At 40.9% G+C, this 17,276-nt stretch overlaps 1 protein-coding gene and 1 long non-coding RNA gene across 4 annotated transcripts in view; one reads left to right on the top strand and one right to left on the bottom strand.

The window, feature by feature from the left end:
• GPR149 (G protein-coupled receptor 149) overlaps positions 1-14,309 on the bottom strand; it is an 81,261-nt gene extending 66,952 nt beyond the window's left edge. For 2 of the 3 annotated variants that reach the window (XM_072618681.1, XM_072618683.1), the window contains exons 1-3: positions 12,458-14,309; positions 10,781-10,973; positions 305-783 (exon numbers count right to left, since the gene is read on the bottom strand). In XM_072618681.1, the coding sequence (XP_072474782.1) occupies positions 305-783; positions 10,781-10,973; positions 12,458-13,474 (1,689 nt within the window). In that variant the 5' untranslated portion in view covers positions 13,475-14,309. The remainder of the gene's footprint in view (positions 1-304; positions 784-10,780; positions 10,974-12,457) is intronic. The other variant, XM_072618682.1, reaches the window with a different exon arrangement.
• The window catches only part of LOC140510230 (uncharacterized), a 203,888-nt gene that overhangs the window by 83,554 nt on the left and 103,058 nt on the right, over positions 1-17,276 (top strand). The gene's annotated exons all lie outside the window — the stretch shown is intronic.

Below are 17,276 nucleotides of genomic sequence, written 5' to 3'. Positions count from 1 at the left end.
GGACCTTCACATTGTAATTTAAGTTAAAGAAAAAAGGACCACTGAATTGAATAACCCGATTAAACATAAACATGCATTGATGCATTTTGATAACATTCAAATAATTCTTCAAGAATAAAAATAGTACAAGGAAAAGCAATAGTGTGGGGTTAAGGGAAACTCAGATTTGAAAAAATTAATGAATGTATGAATGAATGAATGAGATTAACAGGTACAACTTTGACATGAAAAAAAAATTAGTGTTATTAGAGACTTTATATGATGGCTCCCACTTTTTAATTTCATGGGAAACATTTTACTTTACCTGACGAGGAGTCCTTTCAGATTTGCTTCTGTACCACTCCCAATCCGAAAGTTCTGGTTTGTGACTCTCTTCATGGGAAAGCCTTCTTTCTGGTCCTTCTAAAAAGGTAGATTTTTCAAAGTTTCTGGCATCTTCTGTTACAAAAACTCCTGTTTTGTCAGTCAGCACTTCCTCAATGCTCTTTTCTCTCTCAGAGTCCTGCTTTGTCTCAGTGCTAGCTGTGTTTGTGCTTTTGTTGATATCTGGCAGTATGGAGCTGTCCTGAGAAGATGCAGTGCTGAATTCTACTTTTATGGCATGGAGGAAGTTGCTGGTATCTTTCTGTGTGTCTCTTCGGGTTTCACATTTATAGTCCATCAAGTTATGATATGATATAGAGTTTTCATCCTCATCTTCATCATAATGATTGTCATGGCCTATCTTATAAATGCCATAACTGTGTTGGAATGACAAGTTGAATTCAAAGCCTTTCCTTTTAGCTAAGGAAAAATAGAGAAAATTAAATATAATTAATATAGACAATGGTTTATTAGTGATGTAGTCACGTGCACCCTAATATGCATTATTTGAAGTTATAATTATGTAATATATGATCATTAGTACCAGCCCAACATTCAAATAAGATCCCATTATTTGCACTGAGACTTAGCTTATAAATTAAAGCACATTATTAACTTAACATCTAGTCAGTTATACAAAGTTACTGTCATCCACAAGCATAAAGGAAATTAAGCTGTGAATATATTAAGTAGATAAAATTTAAATGTACGTTTTGCATTGTTCAGTCATGTCTGACTCTTTGTTACCCCATTTGAGATCTTCTTGGCAAAGATACTGAAGTAGTTTTCCATTTCCTTCTCCAACTCATTTTACAGATGAGGAAACTAAGGCAAATAGGTTTAAGTGACTTGCCCAGGGTCACAGGTAATAAGTGTCTGGGGCTGGTTTTGAACTCAGCTTTTCTTGACTCCAGACCCCATACTCTATACACTCTGCCACCTAGCTGCCCAAGCAGTTTCACTACAAATATAAAGGATGTTCTAAAAACCTTAAACTACTAAAGCTTGAAATTTCACCAAGACTCTGTATGGAACATTCTGTATTTCAAATTACCAACCACCATATATATCTATATCTATATCTATATCTATATCTATATCTATATCTATCTATATCTATATCTATATCTATATCTATATCTATATCTATATCTATATCTATATCTATATCTATATCTATCTATCTATCTATCTGTCTGTCTGTCTGTCTGTCTGTCTGTCTGTCTGTCTATCTATCTGTCTATCTATCGAGAGAGAGAGATCTAGATATCTATATCTGTTCTGCACCCACAATTCCATTTGGTGTGGGAAATTCCTAGTAATGAACTGACTTTCCCAAAACAGAACAACAGTTCTGCTATTGGGTCTTATAGAATTACTTCAGAGACTGAGAGTGAATCTATTAAGTGAATAGATTAAAGTCAAACAACCAGGCTATGTCAGAGGCAGAATTTGAATCCTTGGAGTTTTTCCTTTTAAGACCAGCCTCCTTCCCACTACACTGCCTCCACAGTGCATCTCTGGTGTTGCCAGATCTGGAAAGGAATGGAAAAATTTCATTCCCTAACATTTCATTAACTACCACATCCATACCTGAAAGCCTGGGGATTACTTTTAATCTTTGACAAGACTAACTCCATTACCACATGAACATAGTGTTGCCACATTTGATGTCCTTTGGATTTAAATCAGTTGAATTATCACAAGCTCTCATACCTTTTTCCAGTCAACATAGTGAAAAGAAGCTGGGAAATGCACTTTTACTCATGGGAGTGTAGGTGGGCTAGAAGTGAAAGAGATCAACTGCTTTTTGTTCCACTCGAATGCCACATTATGACATTTATGATACTTCATCTCTTCTTCCCTTCCTCTAGTCTTTTATTTTACTGTCTTCCATTTATTTCAGAAACAACTATTAAATACTTACTGTGTGCACTACACAGTCCTAGTTATTCAGGGAAATGTAAAGCTAAATGAGATAGAATGATACACAGGAGGAAGCACTAGATTTGGAATGAGAAGAGATCTGTTTCCAAAACACTTATTAATTATATGACCATGGAAAGTGCTTAGTTTCTTCCTCTAAAAAATGAACATCATCATATCTCTAACACTTAACTTCATAACGTTTTGGAATCTGGAAGGTCTGAGTTTGAATTTTGCTTTAGAGACTTAGCTGTGTGACTCTGGTCAAGTCACTTAACCTCTCTCAGTCTCAGTTTCCTCATTTGCAAAATGAGGATAAGAATAGTACCTACTTTCCTCTGTTGCTATGAGAATCAAATTGTATGATATTTATAAAGTGTTTTGCAAACCTGAAAATGCTATATAAATGCCAACCAGCTGTTATTTAAGGAGGGAGTTCTCAAATGAGGATAGTTTATATACTTTGCAGCCTATAAAGCTTATGTAAATTTCAGTTATTATTCTTATGAGATATCATCACCATCATGGAGGAATTTACACTCTGGGAGTATGAAGTCATGCCACTATTGTTGAGTTAAATATAACCTCAGTAAAGTTCTCAGTGTTTTTCTTTGGAAACATGGTGTTATTTCTGCCAAAATACTACTCTGCAGGTTGCAAGCTTTATTGGTAGACATTTAACCATTTCTTGATGGAAGGGAGAAATTTGTGAAAACTTTTAAATTTTGTATGACAATGGAATAGCCAAAATATGATTCATTTTCCTGTATACCACTGTGCCTTCCATAAACTTGATTCAATTACTGAAATGCTCCCCAAAGTCAAGATTTATAAGCTAGTCCTATTATCTAACAAAATGAAATTGATGAACACCATTCATTATGATTTGATGCCAGAACATAAATAAAAAAAATATTCAGAGGGAGTGGGAAAAAGGAGCCAATTCTAGTAACCATTTATAAAAATATCTTGGGATACAGAGATTATTTCTTTTCAGTTGATGCAGTGATAATTATTGAATCATCTTACTTTACTTGCTAGTTAAAAGGGGAAGAATTTAAAGTATACTATCGTTGTCCAGCAATTAGTGGCTCACTGTTGGAATCTAGGAATGTAATAACTAGGTCAGAAGAAATTACATTTTGATAACTATGGGACTGGTATGTACTTCAACTAGGGTTTGTTTTATGTATCATTTTATGGTTTCAATTACATATAAGATCCTTTACGGGATATGTCCATTGGGAATACACCTTTGTTCTTGTGATATACAGGAAGCAGTATGAATGAGATGATGAGAATAATAAGTGAAAATGATAGAGACTTTCGGGGAAATAGAGAAAGTTATAGCTACTTTTATGAGGTCTATAATAGTTCAATCAGACAAAATGTACTATTTTATTACATTGAATATATTATAATTATCATATAACAAATTAGAAAGTGTTATGTTAATATAATATTTATCTATTAAATAACAAATGTAAACTAATATAGTAATATATGACATATTAATTTAAATTTAGTTTGATACTTTTTAAAAGTGTATGCCATCTGCTGCTTAAAGTTATCATATCCAAAATCCAACCTATTATCTTTCCCTTTAAAACTCTTCATCCTTCTGACCACCATTTTTCTATGCCACCTCTCTTCTTTCACTCTTATCTTTGACTCTCCTTTCTTCCTTACCTCTCCTAGCCTTCAGTTACGAAATTTCATTACTTTTACTTTTGCAATATCTTTCATATTTCCCCTCATCTCTTTTCATGTCACCACACAAATATAGGCTACCCCATTACAGCCTAAATGGAGGATTCAAACAACTTAACATATTTATTTTTTGCCTTTACTCTTTCTACTCTTCAAATCTTGCTACATACCACTGCTAGAATAATCATCATATATGCCATCATGTTGCCTCTCTGCTTTCAAGGTTGTAATGAATCTCTGCTGCCTACTGAGTAATATTCAAGGTCCTCTACCTTCCATCTAAAGTCCTCTTCAATCTGCAACTATTATACCTCTCCAACCTTATCTGATATTATTTCTGTCCAAATTGATCTACTTTTGGCCCCATGAATGTGTTCTCTACTCCTCCATCTTTATGACTTTACTCATATCATTGTTTTATCTAGAATGTCCTCCTTTACTCTCTTCACCATTTGAATCCTTGAATACCTGTCCTCTAAAGCCGAACTCCAATGTCAGTTCCTTCAAAAAGCCCACACTCATATCCACTGAGAACAAGGATTTTCTTGCTCAGTCCTCCCATGGAACTTGATTCAAACTTCTCTATGTATATGCATATTACTACTATCTGGGTTGTCAATATCCACATTCAACAATGTTATGTTGCAACTTTGCATTTTTCTCATTCCACGAAAAGAGTGCTACATGAATTAAGTGTTTAAAGAATATTTGCTAAATTTCAAAAGTAATTTAGGCAATAGTGTATCAACTAAGTAAATATTTTAACATGAGTGTATTATAATGATAACTATCATCGACAATAATTATACTGTTAACACAAAGAGGATGTTCTGACTGAAGATACTGGGAAGGAGAATATTTTGAAAAGAAATCTTTAAGGAGAATCACAACAGCATTGGACATTGTGGAAAACTCTGGGCTAAAAACTAAATTATACTCATTGCAACATCTTTTACTTTATCAAGCTACTAATCAACAAGCATTTATTAAGTATCTACTATATGCTAGTCATTATGCTGTGGATCATGTGGATACAAAGACAAATATCAACTAATAACATAAAATCCCCTTAGATGGGGTCCATTCTAGACCTATTTTACATCATATTCCTTCCTAATAGAAGACATGTGGTATAGTGGAAATAGCCTTAGCATCAAGAAAGACTTACAAATGAATCCTGTTTTTGCTACAATTGAGGCTCCAATTCCTCAGGTGTCAAAAGGGGATTAATAGTTGCACTACTTCCCTCATAAGGTTATAGAGATGAAAATATCTTGTAAAACCATGTGAATGTGAGTTATTATTCTTAATTTTCTATTGTGATTCTGTTGGTTTTACTTGAAAAAATGAACAACGAACTCAGTTATGCATTGCCTTCAGAACAGCCCATCACTATGAAGAGCCATAATAAGTCAATTGGTGCATGTTATTGGACATGCTTCACCATGTGTCAATCACTCATTTCTATGAAAGTGAAAAACACATATTTTCCTGGAGAAAAGATGTAACTTGAATGAAATGTTTACTTGACAAAATGTGCTCATTTGGAAAAGAATATTAAAAGGTCATGGACAAGTAAAAGGAACAAAAAAAAAGCATAGTCATGTGGGAGAAAACAGTTAATTTATTCTTACATTGTAAAAAAAATGAACCAAAAGGGGAATTTAAAAAAAGACATAGCTATAGTCAGGAAATAAAAAAAAACTATTAAAAAAATTTGGAATTTATGGAGTAACCAAATAATATTAAAACATAAAATTTCTAAACTTTAAAAGTAAAGAAAATTTATTTCTAGTAAGTTGATTTTTATTTACTGCTTTTATTATGTATTACACCTTAGAATCCATCAGTGCAAGGAGTACCTAGGGAGAAACTTCCCCTTGCAAATATGATGAATAACTTTGAAATTTGTAGTGTTAGAAAGTTGTCTGGGGGTCAACTCATTGACCAAGGTCATATAGTGTCAGTTGCATGTACTTGAACCAAGGTAGTCTTAATTTTGAAGATAGCTTTCTAGTCATTAATCCATGGACCTCTTGACATAACCTAACACCTGGACTATATTTTTAAACTTATTTTTTTTTCTTCTTAAAGCAACCAACTGTCATTTTTCTGAGTATTTCAATTAAAAACTATTGTGATAATGTATGTTTAACATCAATTTATATAATATGTAATTGTATAATTTATATAATATAAATTTATGCATAACATGAATTTATTTATAACACATATAGCCAGATAAGGCTAAACATGCAGGACTCAGGTTTGTGTCTATGTATCATTCCTGCTCTTGGGAGAGTGAGCTCAGCTCAGCAAATCCAGAGCTCACTCCATTTTTGATGTTACTGGAACTTGGAGCTTTAAGTAAAGACTTCATTTTTTTTTTCTGTGCTCCTTTCAAAATTTTTGAAGTTCCTTGCAGGGTTTTAAAATGAAATCCAAATGTCTACAAAATAATGAAAAGTGTATCCTCATGGTAAGCCTTTTAGGGACAGTTTTGTCACAGAAACATGATTTTGGTATTTTAAGTAATTTTTGTTTCACCTTGATCTTTCTCCTTTGAGGCAATGGTAAATAAATACAGCTTGTGGTTGGAAACAGGGTAGAGGGATGATCCCTGCTAATTATTTTGTATTTTCCAATTTCAATCTCAATATTTAACATTCAGTGAAAACTGAGATGCAAAGTCATGTTCGCATCTTCGCAGACATCTAATGGGTTTGATTCTGCCAGGATGAAAAAAATACCCATGTTTTGCCAGTGTAATTGGCTAGAGCAAGACAAATGCATAGGGAATGATGTTTTGCTTTGTTAAGGAAGAAAGGTCTTGGAAACAGAACTGTTGATCCTTTCTTCCAAAGAATGACAGTACATTAAGGAATCTGCCATCTGTCTGGCCCAGCAGAGCCAGTCATTATTATATGCAGACATTACCAGAGACCAGGTTTCAAAATTCTGGTTTTCTGTCACACCAGCAGCAAGCATATTTATGGCAGCCCTTCCACCAACATAAATATTATACACTTTGGCCAGAATCTCAGGAATTATTTTCTGGCACTATGGAGAGTCATGAAAGGATCACTGTGTTGTCAAACTAGTGTAAATCAATTCTCTGTAGTCTCTTACCCTCACTATAGGCCTACTTTCTTCTGAATCTCTTATATGTGAGGGGTAACAGGTAGTATTCCAAGTCAGAATAAATTCATCCTTTCAGTGACAGTGTGTAGCTTATATGATATGTCAGGATTTTGAAGCGACAAAGACAATAAGAATTTTTTTCCCCTTATGGAAGTCAAGTAAATATTTTCTTCCATTCTTCAAAGTCTATATACTTCCCTGGGATTCTCTCCACTAGTGCAGAGAGCACACTTATCCCACTTCTTAAGAACTGCTCTGAAAAAAAAAATCACTCCCCTTCCCCCCCAAAAGAAAAAGGAAAACAACTAGTGGGTCTGGTGGTGAGCCTCTATCTGATTAGTTAGGAGCCTGGTTCTTAGACAGAAAGGCTCCCAGTCAAGCACTGGTGCCAGATTCAATTCAATTCCAATTTTTTTCCTCCTGGACTGGACCTGTGATGTTACTGGTATAAGTAACTCTAGATAGAACATGCCATCTCCCAATACAGATTGACACCTTCTCTGCACTTTAGAGTTTTAGATTACAGGAGCCCTGGAGGTTAATTTATAGTTTTAGATTATAAGGACCCTAGAAGTTAAGTGACTTGGCTAGGGGCACATAATGAAGATCAGAGGTATACCACGAAACCAGGTCTTTGTATTTGTGAGGCTAGTCCTCCTGCCACCAGGGCATGAAGTCAAATCACACATGCCCTGGGTCACATACAACTGATGTTTCTAAAACTGCTCAAACAATTGAGATAGGAAATGTCTCAAGATGATTTGAAGATAGTTTGCATCTAATTAGCTGCAGTTCAGTGTGGTATATAGTCAGGAAGCTCCAGGTCAAAAACCTGCCTCTTTTGCTTAGTAGCTGTGTGATCCCCCAACAATGAGTTTCTTCATCTGTGAAATGACTATTCTAACCTTCCTGAGTTGTGAGGATCAGATAATTTAATGCATATAAAGCACTCTGGAAAAGCAGAGAGATGCATGTATGGCTCAAGATTGTCATTTTGAACAGAGCACCACCCTTCTTTTGATCTTCTGGGACCCTCTCCTGTCCTTCATCCTCCCCATATCCAGTCAATTAACTGATTCCTCTCTCTCTCTCTCTCTCTCTCTCTCTCTCTCTCTCTCTCTCTCTCTCTCTCTCATCTGACCACCACCCTTGTTCAGACCTTCACCACCTTAAGCCCTTTTGCCACAATCCAATCCCCTAGCTTCTATTCCATCCAATCTCCCATCTATTTTCCAAATCCCTTCAGAAATAATCTACCCAAATGCACATATCAGACCAGGTAACTTTCTACTGTTGAAAATTTCAATGGTTCCCTCACTTCAGAATTTCCTCCAGTAAAATACAAACTCCTCAGTTTGCTGTTCCCAGTCCTTTAGGGTCTTGCTGCTACTTTCCCAGATTTGTTTTATATAACTGCCTTTTAGCCCTACAATCTATTCAAATTAGCCTATTTGCTCTGCCTGTACCTGTTATTCCATCTCCCATCTCCAGCCAAAGATCATCTACCATACCAGTCTTTTTCCTCACCTATGCCTCTTAAAATCTGTAGCTCTTTTAAGACCCAGCTGAGGTTCTGTGCACTCCTGGGATCCCCATCAGCTGAGAAGTGCTGTTTCTTACCTTGACTTGACTGTTCATATATTATTTTTGTCTTTGTGGCTAGTATAGAACCTCACCCATGGGGGGAATTGCATATTTGTTAAATTGATGAGTTGGTGGTGGTTATGGAGAGATAGCACTAGAATTGGAGTTTCAGATGAAATGCAGATGAAAATTCCACTGTGGATGAAAATTCCCTTAGTTGATATAATTCAGCAATACATCTCTGAGAATCTTTGAAAATTTCCTGAGACATAGAGAATTTCACTGACTTGCCTATAGTCACTCAAGTAGTACGTTTCAGGGGCAGGACTTCCTGACCTTAAAATTCTATCCACTACACGAAGATGCCTCTTTGTCTACAAAGCCTCTATCTACCATATCAAGAAATATCTCTGCTTCTATGTAGAGGGACCATAGGATCATAGGCCTAGATCATAATAGGCCCTTAGAGGCTAGCTAGTCCTATCCACTCATTTGACACATAAGGAAAATTAGGTCCAGGGAGATTAAGTGATTTGCCCAAGCTCACACTGATGATGTTAACAACATATACAGTATGTGTAATAGTAATAATATAGTATAATAATAACATAGTGCATAATAATTGTAGCAATAGTGATGCAATAACAATTTTAAATAATAACATTAATATTATTATAGTAACAAGGAGGAATTGGAGATGTCTGTATTATAGGGGATGTCTGTATTATAGGTTACATCAACATATAACATAACTGATTTGAAAAATGAGAAATTCTGAGGGGGTTTTTGTTGTAGATGTTGTTGTTCATACAATTCCAAATAATTAATTTAAAAACAATAAAATCTGTTTTCAAGTAATATTAAAACATCTCCAGTGGACCCTAAGTATGGGGGAGATTGATTTTATCCTCCCTTTTTGGCATCATCAAAAAACAGAGGCTCCTTTTTTCATCTGTTTTACCAGCTCGTTAAGCAAACAAACAAACAGCACAGGTGTAATAACCAATCTGGTCTATACCTGAATGGAGGGTAAGGCAGTCCCCACAAAATACAACTGTAATGGCCAAACAGGAGAAGTTTTTCTTCCAAATATAACTTTCCAGCATTATTGTCCCCTTCCACTAAGCATCAGAGGAGGATTTTTTCTGGTTTTTTCTTTCCTTGGATCTTAACCATTTCTATCCTGCTGTTCTCAAAACCTTTCCAGAAAGAGGTCTGAGCTTTTCTTTCTCTTTCAAATTTGCTTTTCGTTTTACTTTCTCACTCCTATGTCTACTCCCCAATCCAGGGAGAGAACGAAAGTCTTTGAGCCCTTTGTTTAAATTGGCTGTTGCATTGGACGACCAAGGGAAATAACTTGAGACTAGGATTTTCTCTCTCCTCATGTCTGCTTGTAAGTAAAAATTTTATATGCAAGCTTGATTATTCCTCCCCCTCCCCCCAAGTCCCTCCTCCCATCAGGAATAAGCTTGTTAAGTAATAAAGAAGTCAGAAGCTTCAGGGCCCTGTGACTTGCCTGCCATACTAAATGCGAATGAATCTCGGGACTCTTGGTGCCTCATCTCAAAAACTGAAGTAGGAAAGTTCTCTTGGTACTAGCTTTAAAGCCGTCTTAACTCTCAAGTGCTTTGACAGTATTAGATAACAAGGCCCCTCATTTCTTCTTGTTCTATATTTGATATTCAAGATGGGATCCCCGCCCTCATTACAGCTTCAGGTAATGGGACAGTTAAGATCCAGCCAGGGTGCAGGAAAGTTATCCGTAGAGGTACCAAGAACTAGGAGGCTCTGTGTGTTCTGACAGCCTTTGATTTAAACAAAAAAGGTCCTTGTAATTTCTCATCTGCCTGTGTCCTGTATTCCACCCTGGGATTCCCTTTCTGATCCTTTCATAGTCAGGGTCAAAATAAGGAGACTTGGGCTGGGGGTGGGATCTGTTGACTGCCTTTCTCCCTTCTTTTGGTTCGCGTCATTTATTCCCGCATCCCTTCCCCGGCCTCTGTCTCAGCAGTCTCTGCCCCGCAGTGAACCCACTCCCTCAGATCTGCCGCCTTACTTTTCGTCTCCTCAGAAGTCACGGCACATGGGTTCGTCGGGCAGTTAATGATGCAGCCACAGGGCAGGTGGGTCCAGCGCTTCGAAAGGACGAACACTGGGGTCACGGTGGCCGCCAGGGTCGTCAATAGAAAGCTGAAGAGTTCGAAGGGGAGACTCTGGAACTCTGGGTTGTGCCGGGCCACCGTGTGGATCTGCAAGGACACAGGGCTTCAGAAGGCAAGGGCTCACAGCCTCTGCTCTCTGTCCCTCCAGGGACGCCCCTCCTCCTCCCTTCCTGGCCTCCAGGCTGACCTCCTCGGCCTCCAACCCTGGTCTCCCTGGTCTAGCCTCCTAATCTGGCTGCCCTCCCGGCCACGCTGCCTCCTGCCCTCTCCTCCTTGCCTGGCACTCTACTTTCCTACCTCGCAGGGGTGCACGTCCACTCGTCAGCCTGTCTGCCCAATGGTGGCTCTGCCCTTTCGCCGGCCTGCCATGCTCCCGGCCTCCCTAGTCCCAGGGCGGGAGAGAGACTGAGAAAGATCCTAGCTGTAAGTGAGGAGCCTCGGCTATTCATTCCCTCGTGGAAGAGCAAAGGAGAGGAAAGGAAGGCTGGAGGCAGTGGGTGAGGCTGCCAAGAAGGGTCACTGTGCCCATCCGTGCAGCGCAGCCCAGCCTGGCCCGACTCTCTGCCTGAGAGGGATGGTGTAATTTACTAATCTTGGTCTGGGTTAGAGGCTCCTCCGAACCAGCTTGAGCAGGCTAGCGGACTTGGTCTCTAGTTCTTTCCCGGGCTCCACTTTGCTCACCACAAGAGAATATCAAGGCAGAGGACAGCCGCCTTTCCTCCTGGTTCTTGGCGAGAGACAAGGGAAAGCATCCCCTGGGTTCTTGTCGCCCTTTCTGCTGCGCTCTGTTCCCACCTGTCTTTTTTTTCTCTCTCTACCGGCCCCAGGGAGTTGTTCCCGCTGGGGAGGGGTGCGGCAAGGATCGAATGGGGATTGGGGATGAGTATAGGCTAGGAGCAGGAATCGGGCTGGGAATGGAGGTGGGGGTGGAAATGAGGCTGAGTTGGAATAGAGTTGAGCAATTGAATGGGAATGGGACTCGGTCTGAGGAAGGTTGAATGAGCTGGAGACGGAGATGAAGTTGGGGACTGGGATGGCTCTAGGTCTGGGCCTGAGACCTTAAATAGAGGCAGGGCTGGGGATGGAAATCGGGGTAGGGTCAGGGATAGATATGTTGGCTGGAAGGACAATTACCTTTCTCTCCCTGCCACCCTGTCAGAGTCCCCAGATACCTCGGAAGAGGGCGAGGAGTGTCTCTGACCCTTTTATGGAAACTGATGAGTTTATTTGGAAAACGTTAAAACACACGCACACACAAGCCAACCTCTACCCCTGGTGCATTCCCACAAAGGCTTCTGGGTCAGTACCCACTGCTCAGGGAGCTACTCTGAAAGTTTAGAAGGGTCTCCTGTGGAAACCCTGATGGCACTCGAGTAAGCCCCTAGTGGCTCGCCCACGGGCAAGCACCCATACAGACTTGCACATGAATCCACCCACCCAGCCATCTCTCCATCCATCCATCCATCCATCCATCCATCCATCCATCCATCCATCCATCCATCCATCGCACATTACTCGCTTCATGCTTTCCTGCCTTTTCTGTTTTTTGTTGTTTGTTATTTGTTGGTTACCATCATTGGAAGCCAAAGGACGACCTTAGTAAGAGCAAGAATCAAGGAGAATCTCTTCTGGGCTATGCTCACGCTGACACTCCTGCTGCCGCGCTGCATGCCCCGGGTCTCCCGTCCAGATCGCCTGTAGCCTCTGGTCTCTGCCTCAGCCCGCGTCCTGGGTTCCCGTCCTCCGGGCGCACCCAGTCCGGAGGCAGCCTCCGAGCTCAGGGTGCTACCTGGTCCCCTGTAGAACTGCACTGTTGGGGCCCGGGGATCTTCGGGGGTGTTTGGGAGGGCACTGCCCCCAGACGAAGGGGTGCACGGAGTGAAGCCTCCTCCGCGAGAGATTTCCTGGTAATTGACTCGAATTCCAGGCAGCTGGTCCGAGCACAGCAGCTGGAAAGTGAGCGGGACGGAGAATCCAGCCAGAACACAGAAGCTGAGCGAGTACACTACAAAGAGCAGTAGGGAACTGTTATGGTCTGCCAGGCACCCCCAAGGCGTGCGTTCGAAGGTACCCCGGCCCCAGAGGGGGAGAGTGCAGATTAGCAGGCTAGCCACCCAGATGGTGAACAGGACTCCGAGCAGAGCGCGGGGCTGGCTGGCCGCTCCAGGGCTAGCTACACTTCTGTGGAGCGTGTAAAAGTTGTAACAAACTATAACGGACGCCTTGAGATTGCTGGAGATACCGTGGAACAGGTAGAGGAAGGCGGACGTGGCGCACAGCGCTTGGGAATCCCTGGGACTGTCTTTCGGCCACTGCAGGAACAGGAAGATGGTGATGGGCAGGACACTGACCAGGTCATCCACCGACCAAGAAGCCACCATCATCGATAGCACGGTTTTGTTGGGCATTTTTAGCAGGCAAACTAAGGAATAGATGCTTCCCACTAGCGTTGTGATGGCCATCACACACGTTAAGCAGAGGAAGAAGACAGTTAAAGATCTTGGACGATTGGGAGTCGAGTCCTTAATGGGGCTTTCCATCCCTGGACTTGTCCCATTCATGGAAAAGTTATTGGGGATCAGAGACATGGTTCACGGGAGGTACTTAGTTGTCCTTATCAATGACTCTGCAAGTTTTCGCCAGAGAAAGCATGCTTAGGAATGGCCAAATGGAGCTTTTCCCGGCTCCCCTCAAGTTTCTTTTTCTGGCTTTCTTTTCTCTGCTCAGTCTTTCAGGATACGTCAGGCACGTGCCCTGTAGGTTTGCCAATTCAAAGTCGGGGTTCACTTAGGTGAACAGTAATACAGAACTACTCCGCCCTCCATTAAAAATAAACCAAACCAACCCAAACACCAAGATCCCCAACCCCCAAGTTTCAAGCAAGAAAGCAATTCCTCCTGGATCCTTTATTATTCCTTTGCATGCGGCCAAACACTTTCATTGCTTTCTCAGAATACTCAAACTCCATTCACTTTTGAGAGCAGTTAAAGGAGAGCTTGGTGGCGAGCTGGGTCAGAAAGAAAGGCAGATCCTCAGTACGGTTCAACCCTGCTAGCACAGCGAGAGAAAAAGCACAGAATGAGAGGCTCCGGCTTTGAACCAAGCTGCTGCTGCAGGAGGGAGGAGTCAGCTCGGAGCAGGATGGAGGCAGGAACACAAAGGAGGGGGATGGGGAGGGAAAGGAAGCTTGTGTTCACGGATGGACCTGTTTCTCAGTCTGATCTCGAGCGAGAAACAGTCCTCGTTAAGCCACACCCTTCAGGGTTGAAGCTTTAAACCCCAGGCAAACCCTTGCTCAAGCTGGGTGTCATCCTTCCGAGTTCAAAGTCCTCCACCAGCTAAGATGCTGCTTTCAGCACGATCGCCAATTCTGTTTCAGAATAGAGAAAAAAGCCTACAGATTCCTCTTGGCTAAAAAAAAAAAAAAAAGATTAAAAAAATTTCAATTTCCTTGTTAGGATGGAAAATAATGGTTATTTCCATTTGTATCACATGCAAAAAAATTCCTAGAAGTAAATACATAGTGTGCCCTAGTGGCGAGAGGGCAGTCTCAGAATACGGAAGACTGCCTCAGATCCTCCGTCTGGCGCACGCTGACTCCTATCCTGGGATAGTCCTATAAACTTCTCACTGCCTCCAAGAGACTCGAGATCAGAAACTGCAGAACTGTTAGTTACCTATCAGCATTGATAGAGGGAGTTTCCTCACTGCTAGTTTGGCACACCAAAGATCTCTCTCTCTCTGTCTCTCTCTAGCACACCAGAAATCACGACTTTCCATCTTCCTCACCTCCCTGCCCCGCCCCCAACTCCCAAATACTCACAACAAGCATATGTGTTGTAAGTATATCAATAAAATCGCAGGTCCAGTCCCCCAATCCAAACAAGTCATTGGACTATCCACCACAAGTAACTTCCCAAGGGACAATACAGAAGCTATGTATGGGAGCAGGAATCTTTCGTGGGTTGTAGTTTTTGTTTTCTGTAAACAGTGGCACTTAAGCATTTGTTACCTCAAGCAGTTTCATCGTTTAATGAAAAAAATTACAGTCAGGGCTTGGTGGCAGTCTGTAATCCTAGTTCTTGGGTAGGCTGACGCTGATGGATCACTTCAGCTCCAGAATTGTGAGCTGCAGTGGGCTACGGCAACTGGACCACTGCATTGTCAAGCATCAACAGAACGCCCCCTGGAGGGGAGAGGGCACCAAGTTGCTTAAGGAGGGGAAAAGTGGCCCAGATCAGAAACAGAGAAGAGCAGAACTCCTGTGTGGTTAGCTCCTTAACTTAAGCCTGGGAGAGATAGGCGGCAGACCTAGTGTGTGTGTGTGTGTGTGTGTGTGTGTGTGTGTGTGTGTGTGTGTGTGTGTGTGTGTGTGTGTGTGTGTGTGTGTGTGTGTGTGTGTGTGAGAGAGAGACAGAGAGACAGAGAGAGAGAGACAGAGAGAGAGACAGAGAGAGAGAGAGACAGAGAGAGACAGAGACAGAGAAGAAGAAGGAGAAGAAGAAGAAGGAGAAAAAGGAGAAGCAACTTTAGTGGAAGGCACAATGGACCCATAGTTAGGAAGCCTTGGTCCTGGGTCTAGCCTGTGTATTAACTTATTTTGAGGAGTCCCTTTTCTGGGTTTCAGTTTTCCTCATATGTAAAATGGGAAGATTAGATTAGATACCATCAAAGCTCCTTTGACTCTCTCTGAAGCTGTGACAGATTGAAGGACTAGAGCCAGGACAAGCTATTTTTGTCCCCCTGGAAAGGCTTGAAATTTCTGTCCTCCTCCCTTGAGGGTGGGGAGGAGGGTACTGTGTACTGGTATCTCAGACTTCGCTGTTAATGTTTGTACTTTCTTTTTAAAACAAAAATTAACCTGTGTGCCATGGAGAGTAATTTTTGGCAAGAGAAATATGTACATTTTATATAAATGATAATATAAAGTGACTTGCATTGAAAGGTCTATGTTTTGTGCTCTGGGTGGCAGCTTACTTTGCCTACTCCTGGTCCTTGTGGGTTCCACTGTGTGGTAGACACTATCCAAATGTAATTTCCCTTGGTCATTAGGAATCAAGGAATACAGGTAGCAAACTGAATATCATGTAGGGATGAACATTCAGGAAGACCTGATTTCAAATCCTGACTCATACACTTACTAGCTTTAGGACTCTGGGCGAGTCTCTGAACCTCTATGTGTCTCAGTTTTCTAATCTGCAAATGAGGTTAATTAATAGGGCCTATCTCATAGGGTAGCACAAGCATCAAAGCAGGTAACAGGAAAACAATATTGCAAAATTGAAGGCACTAAGGTACTATGCAAATGCTAGCCATAATATTAGTAAAATCAAAGAAAGTGAGAGTTGGCAGGAACCTTAGGGTTCCTCTATCTTGACCTGCTCATTTTCTGGATAAGGATGATAAGAAGCAGAGAAGTTTAAAGCACACAGCCATTAAATAAGACTGCTAGCTCTCCCAGTCCAGTAGCATGCTTCAGTACAACATTTACCATCATAATGACTCCATCTCTAGACTCAGATAAACCTGAACAACTATTTACAATGAGCTATTAAGCTGATTGTAAAATTAACTATTGAGAAACAACTATTCACAATCAGACCATTGGTTCTGCTTCTGGTCATTCAAGTGCTGGAGGTCTGTGCTGAGTCCTCTTAAGCTGGGGAGACAGAGAGAAACTTGAAACAGACTAAATGAGCAGCTTTAGTAACAGGACTTAGACTATCATATTAACTTCATTAGTGACTGAAACTGCATTTTTAAATCATGAAGAAGCATTTATTAATCACTTACTATGTGTCAGGCACTGTGCAGAGTTGATGACAGGAACAAACTTAAAAACACTGTCCCTGCCCTCCAAAAAATCACTTTCTGATGGAGGGGACGATGTGTGAGCTTGGTAGATAGTAGAAAAAACAGAGAATGTTAAGCACTCTGAGAAGGGAAAGAATTAGTGTTGAGGGAACTGAGAAAGGACTGAGATTTGAGCTGAATATTGAAGGAAGTCAGAGAAGTGAAAGGTTGGAGGTAAGGGTGCAGAGCATCACTGCCATGAAAAAACAGCAAGTGCAGAGATATTAAAATAGGAGAGGGAGTGTTGTGTTGGAGGAACTGAAACAAGGCTGGTGTTGCTGGGACCCAGATCTATGGAAGAAGGAAGGGAAAGTCGAACCCTTGCTAGTATTCACATCCTATGACTTTGGTCAGCATATGTCATCCATTTCTCTTGTCATTACACTCTATGGACATCCAATCTCCCTCCAGAAAGGCATTGAAAGCAGGCTTATCACTAGCTGCATTTGAGCTCTGGCTCTCCTTACCGAAAGCCAATTATCTAAAGGCAATACAAAAGGGTTCAGGGGAATTTCTGTTATCTAAACAGTCAATTTT

This window comes from Notamacropus eugenii, chromosome 6 (assembly GCF_028372415.1).
Source record: "Notamacropus eugenii isolate mMacEug1 chromosome 6, mMacEug1.pri_v2, whole genome shotgun sequence".
NCBI classification, from domain to species: Eukaryota; Metazoa; Chordata; class Mammalia; order Diprotodontia; family Macropodidae; genus Notamacropus; species Notamacropus eugenii.
This window is presented reverse-complemented; position numbering and strand designations above follow the sequence as displayed.